Here is a 20,014-nt window from a genome sequence, read left to right on the forward strand (position 1 = left end):
GGGTTGAAGCGACACACGCTGGCGGTACTTGGAACAATCTTTCTTGTGCGCGAATTTACCTGGAATTGACACACGGCCTAAATACGAGTTGTATTTATGTAACAGTATAAATTTAAACCGTCCCCTCGCCCATACCCGGGCTCGAACCAGGGACCCTCTACACACATCGTTACATTTACAATGGTGTTTGTCCTTCACTGGTCTCCTTTTCTTGTGGCATCAGGTCACGAATCTTTCTGCTGTGATGGCACACTGTGTTATTTCACCAAATAGATATGGGATTTAAGGAAAATTGGATTTGTTTTCGAATTATTTGTGGATCTGTGTAATCTGAGGGCAATATGGGTATCTAATATGGTCATACACTTGGCAGGTTAGGAAGTGCAGCGCTGTTTCCACCTCATTTTGTGGGACGTGTACACATAGCCTAGCCTACCTTCTTTTGAGAGACAGGTCTGCCTATGGCGGCCTCTCTCAAATGCAAGGCTAATCTCACTGTCTCTCACTCTCTCTGACACACACACACACACACACACACACACACACACACACACACACACACACACACACACACACACACACACACACACACACACACACACACACACACACACACACACACACACACACACACACACACACACACACACACACACACACACACACACACACACACACACACACACACACTATATATATATATAACAGCATAAAGATCGTTATTGATTTTATTCCATACAATTTATAAGGCAAAAGATTATGATCTGTGAGAAATACAGAAAACAAGAATGTCAATTTTACAAATCAGTCCGCTGACAACGACATTGTTAACTTCTCTAGTGAGCCTTATACCCTTTATTCTTGCACAAGGTGCAAAAAAAAATGGACACATTTTTAGGCCAATGGGTATAGCAAAAGATCCCGCAACAATATTTGGACCAATTACTTTGTAGTGTTTTGGTGTACCTTGTCTCTGATAGGACATTATACGTGGAAGAATACATTAAAAAAATAGGATGTTCTTCGGTTTCCGAGAAGCCATTTTGAGAACATGTTTCGGGCGCAATGTCCTATGACGATGAAGATGCTGAAACCAACGAAAATTGTTACAAATCTGTGTGTTTCTCCCTCCGTCTCCAATATCTCGATACCATGGCAGCAGTCAACCGGCGGGATGATAATAACAAAGCGGGGTATCAAGCTGTGCTTGCTGGGTTAATACGTCATTGAAATGAGAGAGGAGAAAGAATGTCTGTTGCCTGTCTCTGTTTGAGACTTGTAACGGTTACCGTGAGTTTTTTCCAGTCTCCATGAAATCTACCAGCATTTCTCACGACACAACCCAACACCAACGGCCTCAGACTGAATAGCCTACAACAACTCAGTCTTGTTTCGAAAGGAGAAAGGCATTTCCAACCGTTGTTGTTTCCACCTACCGTCCATGGCTTCTGTGAGCCTGGTCTCCAGTCCCCCAACCCCCGTTGTTGTTCTTGACAAAAACATGACAGACTCTGAGCTTGCAGAGGAGGAAAGGTCGAGTAACATTCTTATCTGTCTGGAATTATATCTTCTTTACCCACTCATCTGTGCGTCTCAACAACATGCTTGTGTTACTGTTGTGTTATGAGCCGAATTTGTATTCGAATGACTCAGACAACGCTCCGTTGTTGAAGTCGGGCCTTTTCACATATGATTATTTCATGCATGCGTTATAGCGAGGTACTAGTAACATTATCCCGCTGTCCAAAACATAGTTCCCATCACGAAACACCCATTTGGAAGCATAGCGACATCGCATCAATGTTCCACTGTATCATTGACTGAGTGAGGATATGGGATGGGTTTGGTTTAGTTATCATGGTCATATCATATTGTTGCATTCTGTAGGGGGTTATGTAAATGTCGACGATGTAATAGCCGTAGCCCCGCCCCAGTCATGATGCGCTTCTTTACCACCCCCTATCGAACACCACACAAATTGCTGAGAGAATTGTGAATGAGAATCTGCCTCTGCTGTGCTGTAATGCCAGTGTTGAATGACTGTCTCTGTCAGTTGATGATGTCTATAACTCCCACACCCTCTCACAATCATTAGAAGCCCCTTTAATTTGATCTATTTGCCAGTGTTGTTAGATGTTTAGCTTGCACCACTGGGGAAAAAAAGAAAGATGCTTTTAATGCAGCATTAGTTTTAAGTTTGTGGGAACTACATTATATATGATATATAAAAAGAAATGGCCACTTCTGATATATATATATTTAAAAAAAAGTTTGACTTGATTTCAGTAGAAATGCCCAAACCGGAATAGTAACCAAATCAGTACAGGTAGTCAATTAGCATATTTAGGACCTCACTTTAAAAATATGGGTCATGCACCTGGTATGGAATGACCTGTGTGAATTTCTGGTTTCACATCAACAAGTAACACAATTATTGGTGGAGATATGCATGAATAAGCATGATATTTATCAACAGGAATGTATATGTTGTTTATTTCAATTGCCAGTGTTTCCCATCTTTTGAAATGCATCCACTTTATACTAAGGCCCAACACCAACCAATCTGAACTCTACGGTCATTATATGAACATGTAGCAGTTCATATATTGTCACCTATCCCCATTGCAAACATCCAGCATGCACATCTTCAACAAAGAAAGCTATTACATGCCCCAACCAGCTCATTCATATCCCATAACTATTCCTTTATCAGCACAAGTTGTTTGATATTAAATTGCAGCTTAGTACGTCTTAATTACATAGACCCCTGTTTCTACTACTGTCCCTTTACCCTGAGAATACATTTATGCCCTGACTTACAGTACATGAACTGTGTGAATTATCACATTTTGCCTGAACACATCAAATTTGCGCTGACAAACTCACCCCACCTCTTTAGTTTAACCGGAATGTTAGTCACAACATTTGTTTACCAGAATGTTAAAATCACAACATTTATTTACCTACATGTCAAAGTCACAACATTTGTTTACCTGAATGCTAAAATCACAACACTTGTTTACCTACATGTTAAAATCACAACATTTGTTTACCTATATATCAAAATCACAACATTTGTTTACCTCAATGTAAAATCACAAATGCTTCATATGTGTATCTGGCCCATAGAATAGGGTGCTAGAGGGTTGATGGGATTCTCACCAAAAAATACAAAAGTGGATATTTCTAGTGATTTATTGACAAAAACACAGTTGTTTCTAATTCTGTAGAACACTGAAGTTCATTCAAGCAATTTCTTCTTAAATGTCTCTAAAAGTGTAATTTCGGTTTGATAGGAAAGTTGATTTTGACACAGCAGTTTACTGAGATTGAAAATGGCCTATTTGGTTTCCTGTCCACTTTTTGATTCTCTAAATTGATATTGACATGTTATGTTCTGTTTAAAGAGAGGATGGTGAATTGGAAGATGGAGAAATAGATGATGAAGGGATTGGGATTGAAGAGGAGAGCAAAGAAGAAGTCAAAGAAGTGAATGAAGAAAAGGAAGAGAAAGTAAAAGAAAATGAGAAAGAAAAGGAAAAAGACATAGAGAAAGAAGACAAGACACACAGGCACTCCAGAAAAAGATACAAAAAAACAAGAGAGAAGAGGAGGTCAAAGAGAAGGAGACGCGACAGTCGGAAAGTAAGACCAGAATCATGAAATCAACACCTGGCATCGTTAAAGTAGAGTCCTCCAAAAATTACAATCACAAATATGTTCGGTCTGCAAAATCCTTCAATTCAGCATGTAAAGCACTGCTTTTGATTTTGTAGACCTTCAGGTTTTGATTTGACTTAATTGACCTTTAGACCTACAAATCAATTTATTTAGATATTTTCTACTTCCTCAGTTTTTCTCTATGGACCCGATTCAGTTGAGATAAGCACTTACAACTCAAACATTTGTTTACGTCATTCATTAATTTCAGTGGGAGACAGAAAATGTGAATGAAGTCATAATACCATCCTAAGTATTTGCTCTCCTCTCTCCCAGCATCACTCCCCCTCCAGTAGCTCCAGTTCTGACAGCTATGAGTCTTCCCTGGAGAGACCAGAGAGAGACAGGCCCAAGAACAAGAAGAACCAAGACAGGTCACACCGTGGTGGTGACTATGATGGCCAGTCAGCTCAGGTGAATATTTCATTGTTTGGTAACATTTATATGTGAATTTATAAACATAAGCATTGAAGGGTGGAACTTTTGTGGGGAAAACCTCATTCTGATTGGCTGGGCCATATGGCCATTGGTCGTATGAAATCCATAATTGGGCCATATGGCCATTGGTCGTATGAAATCCTAATTTAGGGCCTAATTTATTTATTTCAGTTGACTGATTTCAACTGTAACTGAGTAAAAGTTTTTAAATTGTTGCATGTTGCATTTATATTTTTGTTACATATATTTAAAGTATTTATAGGCATGTATAAGTAAGTAAGTGAGCCTTGGACAAGTAAGCCTTGTCTGAGCCAGAACAGCCCATAGGGCAGGAGCCTATCAGGAGGCAGCTTGTGATTTACAAGTACACTCCCTGGACAGGACACTAGTCTATCACAGGGCCTATAGGCATGCATAAACAAGCATTTTTACCATATACAATACCTTTTCAATAACAACAATACCATCTCTTCTGACTGACTCCTCCAGCATGGGTGTGATCCATCAAGTGGTGGCCATGGCAACCCACAGAGGTCAGAGAGGTCAGCAGGCCGACACAGGAGTGGTAGTGGTGACTATGACAAGTACAGCGACTACAGCGAAGACAAGTATGACTATGAGGGAGAGGGGGGTGATTATGATGAGGAGGAGATGTGGCAGGGGAAAGACTCTATATCTCCTAGCCAAGGCCTGGGCAGGGGACGCGGTTCCAAGGACCAGATGAAGAGGGGTGGCATGAAGGGCATGCAGAAACAACAACAGCAGCAGTGTATGTATGGCCTGTGTGAATTGTGTTGATTTTGTGTTGAAATGTCTTGTCAAATGATATTCAAGTTTGTCGAAGTTAAGTCTAGTGGCTATAGTAGTGTAAAGTGTGTCCATTTTGGATTTTCATATCACCTCTGACAAATGTGTTTTTTATTTTATTGCAGCTTACATAAATGTTTTACAAAGATCTATGTATTAGATCCTGTTGTTCTGACTTTTAATGGTTGTTGTGTTTTTCAGTTGGTAGTCAGCGGGGGCGAGGCAGAGGAGGTGGAGTGGGAGGAAGGGGGCGGGGAAACATGCTCAACAAGAACAACAAGAAGCAGATGCAGCAGATGAAGGGCAACAAGAACTGGGGGCGTGGCCGAGGGCGAGGCGGGGGGGCCGAGCAGGCCGGAGAGGGGATGAAGCAGGTAAAGAACAAAGATGGCGTAAATTGCAATTCAGGCGCTTTCCCAATGTCTTTCCTCAATTGCTTGCATCCTCTCTCCTCGTCTCCTTTTCAAAAAGCATTGGAGAAGAAGGTCAGAGGGGAAGGATCTTGGATCTTCTCCAATCCAGTTTGAGAAGGTGATGAGGAGAGAAGATGAGAGGAATCTAGAAAAGACTAATTGAGAAGGTGCAATAGAATTGTTAGAATGTACCTCAGTTGGTTTAGAGTTCAGACCAATCCATTTGGTCCCTTTGGTGACCTTGTCCATAAGAAGGAAGTAAGGGCCCTCCTGGTGTTTTTATTTTAATTTTATAGAAGAAATGTCAGAGCAAAGATAATTTCTCTATATAAAAATCTAGTATTGTTAGAATCTACCTGTTACCTTCAGACCAGGAGAGAATGACTGCCCACTTGCATTGTGGATTTGAAGTTGAAGGCCACCTGCGTTACTGCAGGCATTGTTTCTAGAAAACAGGACGCTCCATTATAGTGAATGGCGAAATGGGGATTTGTATGGTACTTTAAAATCACACACAGACAAAGGGATCATTTAGTTGCTAATGGAGGCCTGTAGTACCTCAATCGGCCTTCAAGTTTAGATACTCCATGAGAGGGGGCAGCACTGAGCTAGCTTGCAACATCACTTCCTAGAGCAGCTCAAACTGCAATGTTTCCAAAAATCTCTCCCTGTAGCAAGATGGCGACATGCTGTAATGACACTTCCTGGTCATCAAATGCACCACTGAGCATTCTCATAGGAAACAATAGGGTGACGTCATTGATGGCTTCGTCTATATTTTTTACAGTCTGCTTCAGACCAATGTTGTCCCTTTGCTTGTCTTATCCATAGGAGGGTGGTGGGAAGGGCCCTCCGGGTGGTTTTCAGAAGAAGCGTCCCATTATGACCAAGGAGTTCATTAACCAACACACGGTGGAACACAATGGGAGATACATCTGTAAATACTTCCTAGAGGGACGATGCATCAAGGTAAATACTTCCTAGAGGGACTGCATCAAGTTAAATACATCCTAGAGGGACGATGTATCAAGGTAAATACTTCCTAGAGGGACTGCATCAAGGTAAATACTTCCTAGAGGGACTGTATCAAGGTAAATAATTCCTAGAGGGACTGCATCAAGGTAAATACTTCCTAGAGGGACGATGTATCAAGGTAAATACTTCCTAGAGGGACGATGTATCAAGGTAAATACTTCCTAGAGGGACTGTATCAAGGTAAATACTTCCTAGAGGGACGATGCATCAAAGTAAATACTTCCTAGAGGGACTGCATCCAGGTAAATACTTCCTAGAGGGACTGCATCAAGGTAAATACTTCCTAGAGGGACTGCATCAAGGTAAATACTTCCTAGAGGGACTGTATCAAGGTAAATACTTCCTAGAGGGACTACATCAAGGTAAATACTTCCTAGGGGGACGATGTATCAAGGTAAATACTTCCTAGATGGACTGCATCAAGGTAAATACTTCCTAGAGGGACGATGTATCAAGGTAAATACTTCATAGAGGGACTGCATCAAGGTAAATACTTCCTAGAGGGACTGCATCAAGGTAAATACTTCCTAGAGGGACTGCATCAAGGTAAATACTTCCTGGAGGGACGATGTATCAAGGTAAATACTTCCTAGAAAAAAAAAAGACGGGATAAGGCATCAGGCTTGGTGTTCTTGCTACCCGGACGGTAAGAAATCACAAACTCGAAACGAGCGAAAAACAACGCCCAACGAGCTTGACGAGCATTAAGTCGTTTGGCAGAACGGATGTACTCAAGGTTCTTATGGTCTGTCCAAACGACAAAAGGAACGGTCGCCCCCTCCAACCACTGTCGCCATTCGCCTAGGGCTAAGCGGATGGCGAGCAGTTCGCGGTTACCCACATCATAGTTGCGTTCAGATGGCGACAGGCGATGAGAAAAATAAGCGCAAGGATGAACCTTATCGTCAGACTGGAAGCGCTGGGATAGAATGGCTCCCACGCCTACCTCTGAAGCGTCAACCTCGACAATGAATTGTCTAGTGACGTCAGGAGTAACGAGGATAGGAGCGGACGTAAAACGTTCTTTTAGAAGATCAAAAGCTCCCTGGGCGGAACCGGACCACTTAAAACACGTCTTGACAGAAGTAAGAGCTGTGAGAGGGGCAGCAACTTGACCGAAATTACGAATGAAACGCCGATAGAAATTAGCGAAACCTAGAAAGCGCTGCAACTCGACACGTGACCTTGGAACGGGCCACTCACTGACAGCTTGGACCTTAGCGGAATCCATCTGAATGCCTTCAGCGGAAATAACGGAACCGAGAAAAGTAACGGAGGAGACATGAAAAGAGCACTTCTCAGCCTTCACGTAGAGACAATTCTCTAAAAGGCGCTGGAGAACACGTCGAACGTGCTGAACATGAATCTCGAGTGACGGTGAAAAAATCAGGATATCGTCAAGGTAGACAAAAACAAAGATGTTCAGCATGTCTCTCAGAACATCATTAACTAATGCCTGAAAAACAGCTGGCGCATTGGCGAGACCAAACGGCAGAACCCGGTACTCAAAATGCCCTAACGGAGTGTTAAACGCCGTTTTCCACTCGTCCCCCTCTCTGATGCGCACGAGATGGTAAGCGTTACGAAGGTCCAACTTAGTAAAGCACCTGGCTCCCTGCAGAATCTCGAAGGCTGATGACATAAGGGGAAGCGGATAACGATTCTTAACCGTTATGTCATTCAGCCCTCGATAATCCACGCAGGGGCGCAGAGTACCGTCCTTTTTCTTAACAAAAAAGAACCCCGCCCCGGCCGGAGAAGAAGAAGGCACTATGGTACCGGCGTCAAGAGACACAGACAAATAATCCTCGAGAGCCTTACGTTCGGGAGCCGACAGAGAGTATAGTCTACCCCGAGGAGGAGTGGTCCCCGGAAGAAGATCAATACTACAATCATACGACCGGTGAGGAGGAAGGGAGTTGGCTCGGGACCGACTGAAGACCGTGCGCAGATCATGATATTCCTCCGGCACTCCTGTCAAATCGCCAGGTTCCTCCTGAGAAGTGGGGACAGAAGAAACGGGAGGGATGGCAGACATTAAACACTTCACATGACAAGAAACGTTCCAGGATAGGATAGAATTACTAGACCAATTAATAGAAGGATTATGACATACTAGCCAGGGATGACCCAAAACAACAGGTGTAAAAGGTGAACGAAAAATCAAAAAAGAAATAGTCTCACTGTGGTTACCAGATACTGTGAGGGTTAAAGGTAGTGTCTCTAATCTGATACTGGGAAGATGACTACCATCTAAGGCGAACATGGGCGTAGGCTTGTTTAACTGTCTGAAAGGAATGTCATGTTTCCGAGCCCATGCTTCGTCCATGAAACAACCCTCAGCCCCAGAGTCTATCAAGGCACTGCATGTAGCACCCGAACCGGTCCAGCGTAGATGGACCGACATAGTAGTACAGGATCTAGATGGAGAGACCTGAGTAGTAGCGCTCACCAGTAGCCCTCCGCTTACTGATGAGCTCTGGCTTTTACTGGACATGAATTGACAAAATGTCCAGCAAGTCCGCAATAGAGGCACAGGCGGTTGGTGATCCTCCGTTCCCTCTCCTTAGTCGAGATGCGAATACCTCCCAGCTGCATGGGCTCAGTCTCTGAGCCAGAGGAGGGAGATGGTTGCGATGCGGAGCAGGGAAACACCGTTGACGCGAGCTCTCTTCCACGAGCTTGGCGACGAAGATCTACCCGTCGTTCTATGCGGATGGCGAGAGCAATCAAAGAGTCCACACTGGAAGGAACCTCCCGGGAGAGAATCTCATCTTTAACCACTGCGTGGAGTCCCTCCAGAAAACGAGCGAGCAGCGCCGGCTCGTTCCAGTCACTAGAGGCAGCAAGAGTGCGAAACTCTATAGAGTAATCCGTTATGGATCGATCACCTTGGCATAGGGAAGCCAGGGCCCTAGAAGCCTCCCTACCAAAAACTGAACGGTCAAAAACCCGAATCATCTCCTCTTTAAAGTTCTGGTAATTGTTAGAACAATCAGCCCTTGCCTCCCAGACAGCTGTGCCCCACTCTCGAGCCCGGCCAGTAAGGAGTGATATGACGTAAGCAACCCGAGCTCTCTCTCTAGAGTATGTGTTGGGTTGAGAGAGAACACAATATCACACTGGGTGAGAAAGGAGCGGCACTCCGTGGGCTGCCCGGAGTAACAAGGTGGGTTATTAACCCTAGGTTCCGGAGGCTCGGCAGACCAGGAAGTAACAGGTGGCACGAGACGAAGACTCTGGAACTGTCCAGAGAGGTCGGAAACCTGAGCGGCCAGGTTCTCCACGGCATGACGAGCAGCAGACAATTCCTGCTCGTGTCTGCCGAGCATGGCTCCTTGGATCTCGACGGCAGTGTTACGAGCGTCTGTAGTCGCTGGGTCCATTCTTTGGTCGGATCCTTCTGTTATGCAGGTGAATGAGGACCCAAAAGCGACTTGGCGAAAACAGAGTCTTTAATCCAGTAAAGGAAATATGCAATACTCCTAGACAAATCGGAGCGGTAAATAAAGCATAAAAAACAATTCCACTCGTAATGACGAGAACAGACTGGAGACTCGATCATAAACTGTAGGTTGCCTCGGGAAGGCACTTGACCGTAGCAGACTCAGACACCTGCTCACCACGCAGCATCTGAGGGAAACACGACACGACAGGGCGATACAAAGACACAGCACGGTGAACAATATACAAGGATCCGACAGGACAGAAACGGAAAACAAGGGGAGAAATAGGGACTCTAATCAGGGGAAAAGATAGGGAACAGGAGTGGAAAGACTAAATGATTGATTAGGGGAATAGGAACAGCTGGGAGCAGGAACGGAACGATAGAGAGAAGAGAGAGAGGGAGGGAGAGAGAAAAAAGGGAACGAACCTAAAAAGACCAGCAGGGGGAAAACGAACAGAAGGAAAAGCAAAATGACAAGACAATATAAGACAAAACATGACAAATACTTCCTGGAGGGATGATGTATCAAGGTAAATACTTCCTAGATGGACTGCATCAAGGTAAATACTTCCTGGAGAGACGATGTATCAAGGTAAATACTTCCTAGAGGGACTGCATCAAGTTAAATACTTCCTAGAGGGACTGCATCAAGTTAAGGCAAGTCAAGTCGGCACCTCTGAGGTGAATGTAACAACAGAAATTTTGGGTACACTACCGGAGGTCTACAGGTATAATGCATTATGGCACGCTCATAATTATAAGCCTTGTTATAAGTATCTATGATCTGCTTAGGTCTATATTGTATTAGTATCATGGCAGTGCAAAATAAATCAATGTACTTTTTAGGCTGGTATGCTGATTTGCTTTAAAAAGAACAACCTTGTATTCTATCTCTGTCTGCCTCACATCATATTCACTCTCTTTCAGGGGGACCAGTGTAAGTTTGAACATGAGCTGGTTACTCCAGACAAGAAGAAGGAGCTGTGTAAATTCTACCTCCAAGGATACTGCAGTAAAGGAGACAACTGCATCTACATGCACAATATCCTTCAATATGAATCACCAACAAATATTCTGCAATTGTTTCTGTCGTTGCGTGGAATTGCCAAATCTATTTTTTATTAGGTTAATTCATGAAGGTAACTGAAATTCCAATTCCTCTTTGATAAGCAATGGATTGGAATTGGAATTTAAGTTTACTATCTGAAATGACTGGATTGAAATGGAATTGACCCCAACCCTGGAATGAAACCATTACTCTAACTCTAGAGGGTTCATGCTTATCTGATCAACTTCATGTGAGAGGAATTAGTTGACTTCCCTCATCTGTTTAGTCATGATGACTCATTGGGTCAGTAGATGGCCGTCAAATATTGACTAGGCCAGAAACTCTCTTCATAAAATACAATGTAATATGTGTGTTTTATTGCATGTGAGATAAGTGATGTCCTATATTGATATGCAATGTAATATGTACTAATATGTGAGTCTAGAGTCCAGATTTAAACTTTGATGTATTCTGTAGAATTAGAAAAACGTTATTGTCCACACAATGTGAAAATGTGTCTTTGGCTTCACCACATAAAAACAGACAATTGTAATACACTTATTTGTAATACATTTATTCCTCCATACTTGTCCTTGACTCGTGGCTGTACGTGAATATCCCTGTAAGTTTTTTCATACTGGAGCCAAGTGTTATCAGGGAGACAACTGTAAATTCTCGCATGATCCTTTGAATGATGTGACCAAAGACCTGCTTGATAAGGTAAGAAAAACATCATAATAATAAACGCCACAAACTGAAATATTGTGTGTCTAAACCAGGACTAGACAACCCTGTTCCTGGAGTGCAGCAGGTACTACAGGATTTTGTACCAACTAGGCACCACGCCAGACCAACTGAGCTAATTGATCAGTTCAGTGATTGCCTACATTCAACACACCTGGTCTTCCAGGTTGGTTAAATGAAAAACATGAAGTGCCTGCGGCCCTCCAGGACCATGGTTGCCTACCCCCAGTCTAAACGGTCTGCGTTTTAAAACCATTACACTAACAACTTAGTGATTGTGTGTGGATCAAAATAGTAACATCTAATAGCGTCATCTATCAAAAGTCTAAATTCTGAACAGTAGTTCACTAGTTCCTTACCCACAGCCATACAGTGAAGAGTATAGCTTCTGCATCAGATTGTTTGCTTCATTGTGTGCCCTATGTATTGTCTTCAGATAATCAACACAGAGGAGGAGATCGCCCATGAAGATGAGATGGAGTTGGAGGACCTGAGGAAACAGGGGATTGCCCCTCTGCCTAAACCCCCTCCTGGGGTGGGGCTGCTGCCCACACCGGGTCCCGGTGGTCCTGGGTCTGGAGGTCCTAACCCTGGTCCTGGACCCTCCAGCCCACAGGAGGGGGGAAGCAGTGGGGGGAACTCCGGGGGAAAGAAGATCCCCTCTCTGTTTGAGATTGTGGTGAAACCTACAGTGGACCTGGCTCAGAAGATTGCTCAAAGGTAACTTTACTTTTACCTTACATGCGCTCACATAATCTTCAGTATAATGTAAATGTTTTTTTGCACAATTTGTCAGTATACAGTTGAAGTCAGAAGTTTACATACACTTAGGTTGGAGCCATTAAAAGTAATTTTTCAACCACTCCACAAATTTCTTGTTAACAAACTATAGTTTTGGCAAGTCAGTTAGGACATCTACTTTGTGAATGACACAAGTAATTTTGCCAACAATTGTTTACAGACAGATGATTTCACTTATAATTCACTGTATCACAATTCCGGTGGGTCAGAAGTTTACATACACTAAGCTGACTGCTTTTAAACAGCTTGTAAAATTCCAAAAAATTATGTGATGGCTTTAGAAGCTTCTGATAGGATAATTGACATCATTTGAGTCAATTGGAGGTGTACCTGTGGAATTATTTCAAGGCCTACCTTCAAACTAGGTGCCTCTTTGGTTGACATCATGGGAAAATCATAAGAAATCAGCCAAGACCTCAGAAAACAAATTGTAGACCTCGTCAAGTCTGGTTCATCCTTGGGAGCAATTTCCAGACCCCTGAAGGTACCACGTTCATCTGTACAAACAATAGTACGCAATTATAAACACAGTGGGACCACGCAGCTATTTCCACAGTAAAAACAAGTCCTATATTTAACTAGGCAAGTCAGTTAAGAACAAATTCTTATTTTCAATGACGGGCTAGGAACAGTGGGTTAACTGCCTGTTCAGGGGCAGAACGACAGATTTGTACCTTGTCAGCTCGGGGATTTGAACTTGCAACCTTCCGGTTACTAGTCCAACGCTCTAACCACTAGGCTACCCTGCCGCCCCATATTGACATAACCTGAAAGGCCACCCAGCAAGGAAGAAGTCACTGCTCCAAAACCGCCATTAAAAAGCCAGACTATGGTTTGCAACTGCACATGGGGACAAAGAACGTACTTTTTGGAGAACTTCTGACCCACTGGGAATGTGATGAAAGAAATAAAAGCTGAAATAAATCATTCTCTACTATTATTCTGACATTTCACATTCTTAAAATAAAGTGGTGATCCTAACTGACCTAAAACAGGTCATTTTAACTAGGATTAAATGTCAGGAATTTTGGAAAAACTGAATTTAAATCTATTTGGCTCAGGTGTATGTAAACTTCCGACTTCAACTGTGTATAATATTCTCTTTAATATATACACTACCATTCAAAAGTTTGGGGTCACTTAGAAATGTCTTTGTTTTTGAAAGAAAAGTATATATTTTTGTCCATTAAAATAACATCAAATTGATCACAAATAAAGGGTAGACATTGTTAATCTTGTAAATGACTATTGTAGCTGGAAACGGCTGATTTTTAATGGATTATCTACATAGGCGTACAGAGGCCCATCATCAGCAACCATCACTCCTGTGTTCCAATGGCACGTTTTGTTAGCTAATCCAAGTTTATAATTTTAAAAGGCTAATTGATCATTAGAAAACCCTTTTGCAATTATGTTAGCACAGCTAAAAACGGTTCTAATTAAAGAATAAATAAAACTGTCCTTCTTTAGACTAGTTGAGTATCTAGAGCATCAGCATTTGTGGGTTCGATTACATGCTCAAAATGGCCAGAAACAAAGAACTTTCTTCTGAAACGTGACAGTCTATTCTTGTTCTAAGAAATGAAGGCTATTCCATGCGAGAAATTGCCAAGAAACTGAAGATCTCGTACAATGCGGTGTACAACTCCCTTCACAGAACAGTGCAAACTGTCTCTAACCAGAATAGAAAGAGGAGTGGGAGGCCCCGGTGCACAACTGAGCAAGACGACAAGTAGATTAGAGTGTCTAGTTTGAGAAACAGACGCCTCACAAGTCCTCAACTGGCAGCTTCATTAAATAGCACCCGCAAAACACCAGTCTCAACGTCTACAGTGAAGAGAAGACTCCGGGATGCTGGCCTTCTAGGCAGAGTTCCTCTGTCCAGTGTCTGTTCTTTTGCCCATCTTAATCTTTTCTTTTTATTGGCCAGTCTGAGATATGGTTATTTTTTTCCAACTCTGCCTAGAAGGTCAGCATCCTGGAGTCGCCTCTTCATTTACAACATTAACAATGCCTGCATGGTATTTCTGATCAATTTTGTTAATTTAATGGACAAAAAATGTGCTTTTCTTTAAAAAAAGATGGACAAAAGTCCATGCTCTTACTCAGTTGTGCACCGGGGCCTCCCACTCCTCTTTCTATTCTGGTTAGAGCCAGTTTGTGTTATTCTGTGATAAATACAGTACCAGACGGACCAGGAGAATCCTGATGAAAGCTATGATCCCTTATTGATGTCTTGTTAAATCCACTTCAATCAGTATTAAAGAAGGATTTTTAAGCCTTGACACAATTGAGACATGGGTTGTGTATGTGTGTCATTCAGAGGGTGAATGGGCAAGACAAAAATGTACGTGCCTTTGAACGGGGTATGGTAGTAGGTGCCAGGTGCACCGGTTTGTGTCAAGAACTGCAACGCTGCTGGGTTTTTAACGCTCAACAGTTTTCCATGTGTATCAAGAGTGGTCCACCACCCAAAGGACATCCAGCCAACTTCACACAACTGTGGGAAGCATTGGAATCAACATGGGTCAGCATCCCTTTGGGATACTTTCAACACCTTGTAGAGTTGTTGCCCAACGTATTGAGGCTGTTCTAGGGGGAGGCAACTCAATATTAGGAAGGTGTTCTTAATGTTTTGTACACTGTGTTTATTATCCCATTAAATTTGTTATAAAAAAACCTGAATTAATTAATGCATATTTTGGGGGGTTGCAGTGGATCCAACTTCAACTGTCAGTCTGGAGGCCAGTTTCAGGGTGATGAGTTTGGTGGAGGGGGGCCCGATGACAACATACAGCAGAGTGGATCCAATGGCCCACCCCCTGTCCTCCCTCCGGGGTCTCCCCCTGGCTCCATGGGGGGTCCCTCTCCTCCCTATCCATCCCACACTGGGCCACCAATGCAGCAACAGCAGAACCCCCCTGGACAGCACCCCCAACACCAACCACCCCATGGGTTCCCCATGCCACCACCTCCAGGTATTTACTAGCTTTCTTCTCATTACTTTGGGTTCTTTCAATGCATCTGTAGTTTGATTAATTAAAACCTATCATTTGCTGTTTTTTCCTGTCTCCAGGTCCGCCACCACCCTTCCTGGGTCACCGACCAAATATGAACTTGAACCCCAATATGAACATGAACCTCCAGAGGCCCCCTCCACCGTTCCCTCCATTCCCAGACCCCATGCAGATGCTTCAGAACATGAACGTGCCGTTCCAAACCATGGGAGCCGTGGGCCAAAACCCTGCAGAGTTCTTTAACAACTTCTTCAGGAACCAGGCTCAGGCCATGGGCCAAGGAGGTTGGTCTTACAATGATGTGAATGAATAAGCAGATAATGCAGAATAATAGCCATCAATTTGTTATGTCAAGGATTTAATTATTTACAGTATGTGGGTTTTTCAGTCTAAATGCTCCAAGCAATTACCATATTCTATTCTGTTGTTATAGCTTTCCTTTTTTATATCCAGTTCTTTCGATGTGTTAACAGATGTTGATTCATTAAAAACTCACTCTCTGCACATTCCTCCTCATATCTCCCCACCTCCTCTCCATTAGATATGGGTATGCCTTTCAGTCAGAACACCTCCCAACAGCAGGGGAGCGCTGACTCCCAAATGCTGTCCCAGATGCAGGGCCTACCCCCTGCAGTACAGAAGGCCCTGCTCCTACACCTACAGCAGCAGCAAGGCAGTGAGCCACAAGGTTTTGAGGAACAAGGTGGCAAAACCCCTAAAGGTGAGTGTGAAGGATTATTGATTTACAGCAAAGTGAAACAGTCTTGTACTCATCACCAAACAATACCATTTAATAACTAGGGTACACATTTCACAGATATTGCACAGTATGCTTGGTTGCAATACTTAAATCATGCTTATACTGTATAATCGTCATGAACATAACATACATGCTCTACACCAGGGTTCCCCAACTGGCGGGTGGTTTTATTTGGCTCCCCACTATTTGTTTAATTTTTTTCATAAATGGACATAAGACAATAAACAAGTTATTTTAATTTAAGAAATCTGTTCCCAAGTATTCCCACACATAATAGAGAGATACAAGATCATATATAAATGTAATCAAGGTTTAAAATTGTTATGTTTTAGTCAAACATATCTGTTTTGGCTTCTTGCGGTTAATTTGCAGTCTACAAATTATTTGTAATTATGTTCCGGCCTCCCAACCATCCACTCAAGAAAAAATTGGCCCCTGGCTGAATCTTGTTGATGATCCCCACTCTACACCTTTCAGATGACTCTACTAACTGGTATTCCAGTGATGACGAGGATGGGAACTGTGTCACGGCCATTCTTAAGTCTCTGAAGAAACAGAATGAGAAGCTCCAGCAGGGTCCACAGTCCATCAAACACCCCTCTGTTCCCCAGTTGGCCCCTGGAGACCCCAGGCTCCAGAAGGAGCGGGCCCCACCCAGCGACCCCCGTATGAAGGCAGCAGACCCCCGCCAGAGACTACCAGACATGAGGAAAGAGCCCGACTCCAGCGGGGGCCCCAGACAGGCCAGGGACCCCAGGAAGGTATAGATATCTAGCCTACTGTTTAATGCTGGTGCATGTCTGTTGTTGTTACTTTGTATTGAGCTTTTATGCTGAAAAACCAATCTCCTCTTTGATGACATTAGTGTTTGAATCTAATCTAATAAGGTGAGGCCCCTGGAGCCACCCAACTCCTTCAAACCAGAGCTCCACCACCATCGCCAGCAGCAGCACCACCACCACAATAAGGCTCCAGCCAGAGAGGAGGATGAGGATGGGGAGAGGGAGCTAAGAGAGCGGGCTGCTCTCATCCCTTTGGATTCCTGCCCAGGTATAACCCTAATATTTTAAAGCCTATTTTTATTTTGAATGCTGCTGCTGTTGTTGTTTTCTAGCCTAGTATTTAATATTTTTTTATATTTGTATTCATCATACATAGTCTTACTGACATCTGCCATTTGAATGAAATGAAATAGAATAGAATATAAAACTTTGTTGTCCATAACAATATTTCGTAAAATGTTGCTGAAATTAACTTTTAGGGGTGATGCTCCGCGACCCACGCTGCCAGCTGCAGCAGTTCAGCCACATCCGTGTAGACGTTGTGTTACAGCGCCCAGCCTATGCCTCAACCGTGGTCTGGTCGGCTGAGGATCTCATCCCCTCACTGGTGCCCAAACAGGAGCACTCCATCAATCTACCTCTACCGCCCCTCATCGCTGACGCACAGATGAACCGAACCAACAATAGGACCAGGACTTTATCCCCTGACCACTCCACCATAACCACCTCCACCACCCCTCCACACATGGACCCTCGCCTGGTTGCTGCCCGTCTGAAGGAGGGTGTGCTGGGTGTGGGGGTTGGACTAGGCAGGCTCCCCTCCAGGACACTGGAGCCCAGGGGGTCAACAGAGAGGTTGTTGGATCCCAGGCAACACAAGGCCCTGGGTGTGGACCCCCGGATAGGTCGGTCAGGTAGTGTGGACACTAAGCTCCCTATCCTGAGGGAGACGGAGAGAGGTGGTGGGGGAGGTGGGGGTGCTGGAGGAGACCCCAGGTTGCAGAGGAGCAGTGCTAGTGGAACCTCTTCCTCCAAAACCACTACGTTAACATTTTCAGCCCCGGCGCCAGCTCCATCTAAATCTGAGGCGGAGAAGCCAGAGAAGCTGTGTCCGTACGCCCCAGGGCGCCTGTCCTCCTCCGGTGGTGGGTTAGAGAGCCCCACCACCTCCACCCTGCTAGGGGGCATCAGCCTTTATGACCCCAGAAACCAGGCACCACAGCAGGGCCAGCGGGACGAGACAGAGCCCCCGAGGAAGACTGGGATCCTCAAACTACCAGCCAAGAGAGAAAACAACACTAACACTAAAACTCCACCATCATCCTCGCTCTCGCCAACCCAGCGATCTGGAGGGTCTGTATCCACACAGGATGTCAAGGGCGGTACCGAGAGCGCCATGGATGGGTCTGGGTCAAAAAGTCGTCCACCTCCTACCCTCTCCTCTGCTCCTACAGTGACAATGTCAGGGTCGGAGCCTCCCAGCTCCCCAGTCAAATCCTCTGCCCCTGCGGTCCACCACCTACCCATCCAGGCCCTCGCAGGCCTGATCAGGCCCCCCTACACAGACCCCAGACAGGTCAAACAGGTAGAGAAGGAGGCCAAGCAGCAGGAGGAGAAGGAGCTGGAGGAGGAGAAGGGAGAAGAGGAGAAGGTGGAGGAAGCAAAGGAGAAGGAGACAGAAGACGATAGGCCGCTGAAAGACGTATTCAAGACCTTCGACCCCACTGCCTCCCCTTTCAGTCAGTAAATACTCCTATTTTGAAATATATAAAAACACTCCTGTGTTGCAATGTTTCTAAATATATTGACAACCTAGTAAAATATACTGTATGTTCTGTACATTTATTAGAAACTTGTATCATTATTATTGAGCTTTACATATTTATTTCACCTGTATATAAAACTGTCTGTTCTTCAGGATCTGTTGAGAATAGACTCACGTGTCACTAAATGTATTGTACATTGATAGATAGTCCCTGTCTGTCACTTCAAACAGATATTTGATCATGTTATTATACAGTATATGGCTACCGGTCATGGCAGCATAGACAGTAGGGTAGATGCTGGCTGTGCAAAGACTTGGTTTATGTACAGTATAACTATCTTAAGTCTATAGGGATGTTATTGGTCATTGAAAGGGAGTTAAGATATGGACAGTATTAAGGTTTAACTTTCATATCAAAATATGTAATATTAAGGAACTGTATTAATGGTTGTTTTATGAAACAGTACAGTATTTTCGGCCAGGTCTACACCTTTTGAAAAAAAAAAACATTTAAAAAACAAACAATACAGTCCTATATACCAGAACACTAAGTAAACCTAGAACCTAGAATTTTTCCTTTTGATCTTATATTTTAATATTATTTACAGACTCTTTTACATTTGTGTTCCATGCTCACTCTGGTGGTTAAGAAATTAGAATATTGAAAGCGGGTGTAACATGGGTTTCATTTGGTCCATTTTGTGTGATTATGTATGGTGCTACATTTGAAATTGACTGAATTGAATTTATTTTTATTATATGCTATTAGGTCACATTTTAAATGGCTTTGTTTTGTATCATAAACACAGTGTTTTTTTATGAATGGTGTAATCTGGGTTATGTCATGTTTGTTTTATAATGTCAATATGGTTGATCAGATATTGTCTAAATGGTCAAACTCAAAGATGCTCATCATGTTGAAATGCCTTTTTAAGCAGTGTCTTTCAAAAAGAAAACCCATACATGACATCCTCCTTTATGTTGTGAGATGTATTTATGTATAGCCAAAGGACATGTACATTACTTATATTCCTCTTTTATTCCCCCAATACATAACAACAATATACAGTCACAAACATCCACAACATCACCCCTGCCTAGACCCTCTCACACCCCCATCTCCAGCAATACTCTCCGCCAGGCCACATGGCCTCAAACTGCATCATTTTGTTTCTCTCCATCACCCACGCACTTTCAACATTTAGATAATAAAGGATTTTACTTTTCCACTGTGTT

The 20,014-nt window shown here is 43.5% G+C and overlaps 1 protein-coding gene across 1 annotated transcript; it reads left to right on the plus strand.

Moving 5' to 3' along the window:
- The first annotated feature begins 1,016 nt into the window (after positions 1 to 1,016).
- Positions 1,017 to 20,012, plus strand: LOC124040303 (zinc finger CCCH domain-containing protein 6). The gene is made up of 15 exons (XM_046357365.1): positions 1,017 to 1,533; positions 3,408 to 3,645; positions 3,997 to 4,134; positions 4,648 to 4,927; positions 5,167 to 5,339; positions 6,210 to 6,347; positions 10,789 to 10,903; positions 11,520 to 11,629; positions 12,090 to 12,373; positions 15,170 to 15,432; positions 15,531 to 15,755; positions 16,013 to 16,192; positions 16,709 to 16,992; positions 17,119 to 17,281; positions 17,493 to 20,012. The coding sequence occupies exons 1-15, from the start codon at positions 1,442 to 1,444 to the stop codon at positions 18,758 to 18,760; spliced, it is 3,951 nt and encodes a 1,316-aa protein (XP_046213321.1). The 5' UTR covers positions 1,017 to 1,441; the 3' UTR covers positions 18,761 to 20,012.
- The last annotated feature ends 2 nt before the right edge of the window (positions 20,013 to 20,014 follow it).

Source organism: Oncorhynchus gorbuscha, linkage group LG07, assembly GCF_021184085.1.
Source record: "Oncorhynchus gorbuscha isolate QuinsamMale2020 ecotype Even-year linkage group LG07, OgorEven_v1.0, whole genome shotgun sequence".
Classification (NCBI taxonomy): Eukaryota; Metazoa; Chordata; class Actinopteri; order Salmoniformes; family Salmonidae; genus Oncorhynchus; species Oncorhynchus gorbuscha.

Excerpts from the sequence above, each read along its gene's own strand:
- LOC124040303 (XM_046357365.1), top strand. The coding sequence starts at position 1,442 with ATGGCTTCTGTGAGCCTGGTCTCCAGTCCCCCAACCCCCGTTGTTGTT. Across the intron at positions 1,534-3,407 it reads GAGCTTGCAGAGGAGGAAAG|AGAGGATGGTGAATTGGAAG; the intron begins GTCGAGTAACAT and ends TTCTGTTTAAAG. Across the intron at positions 4,135-4,647 it reads ATGATGGCCAGTCAGCTCAG|CATGGGTGTGATCCATCAAG; the intron begins GTGAATATTTCA and ends TGACTCCTCCAG.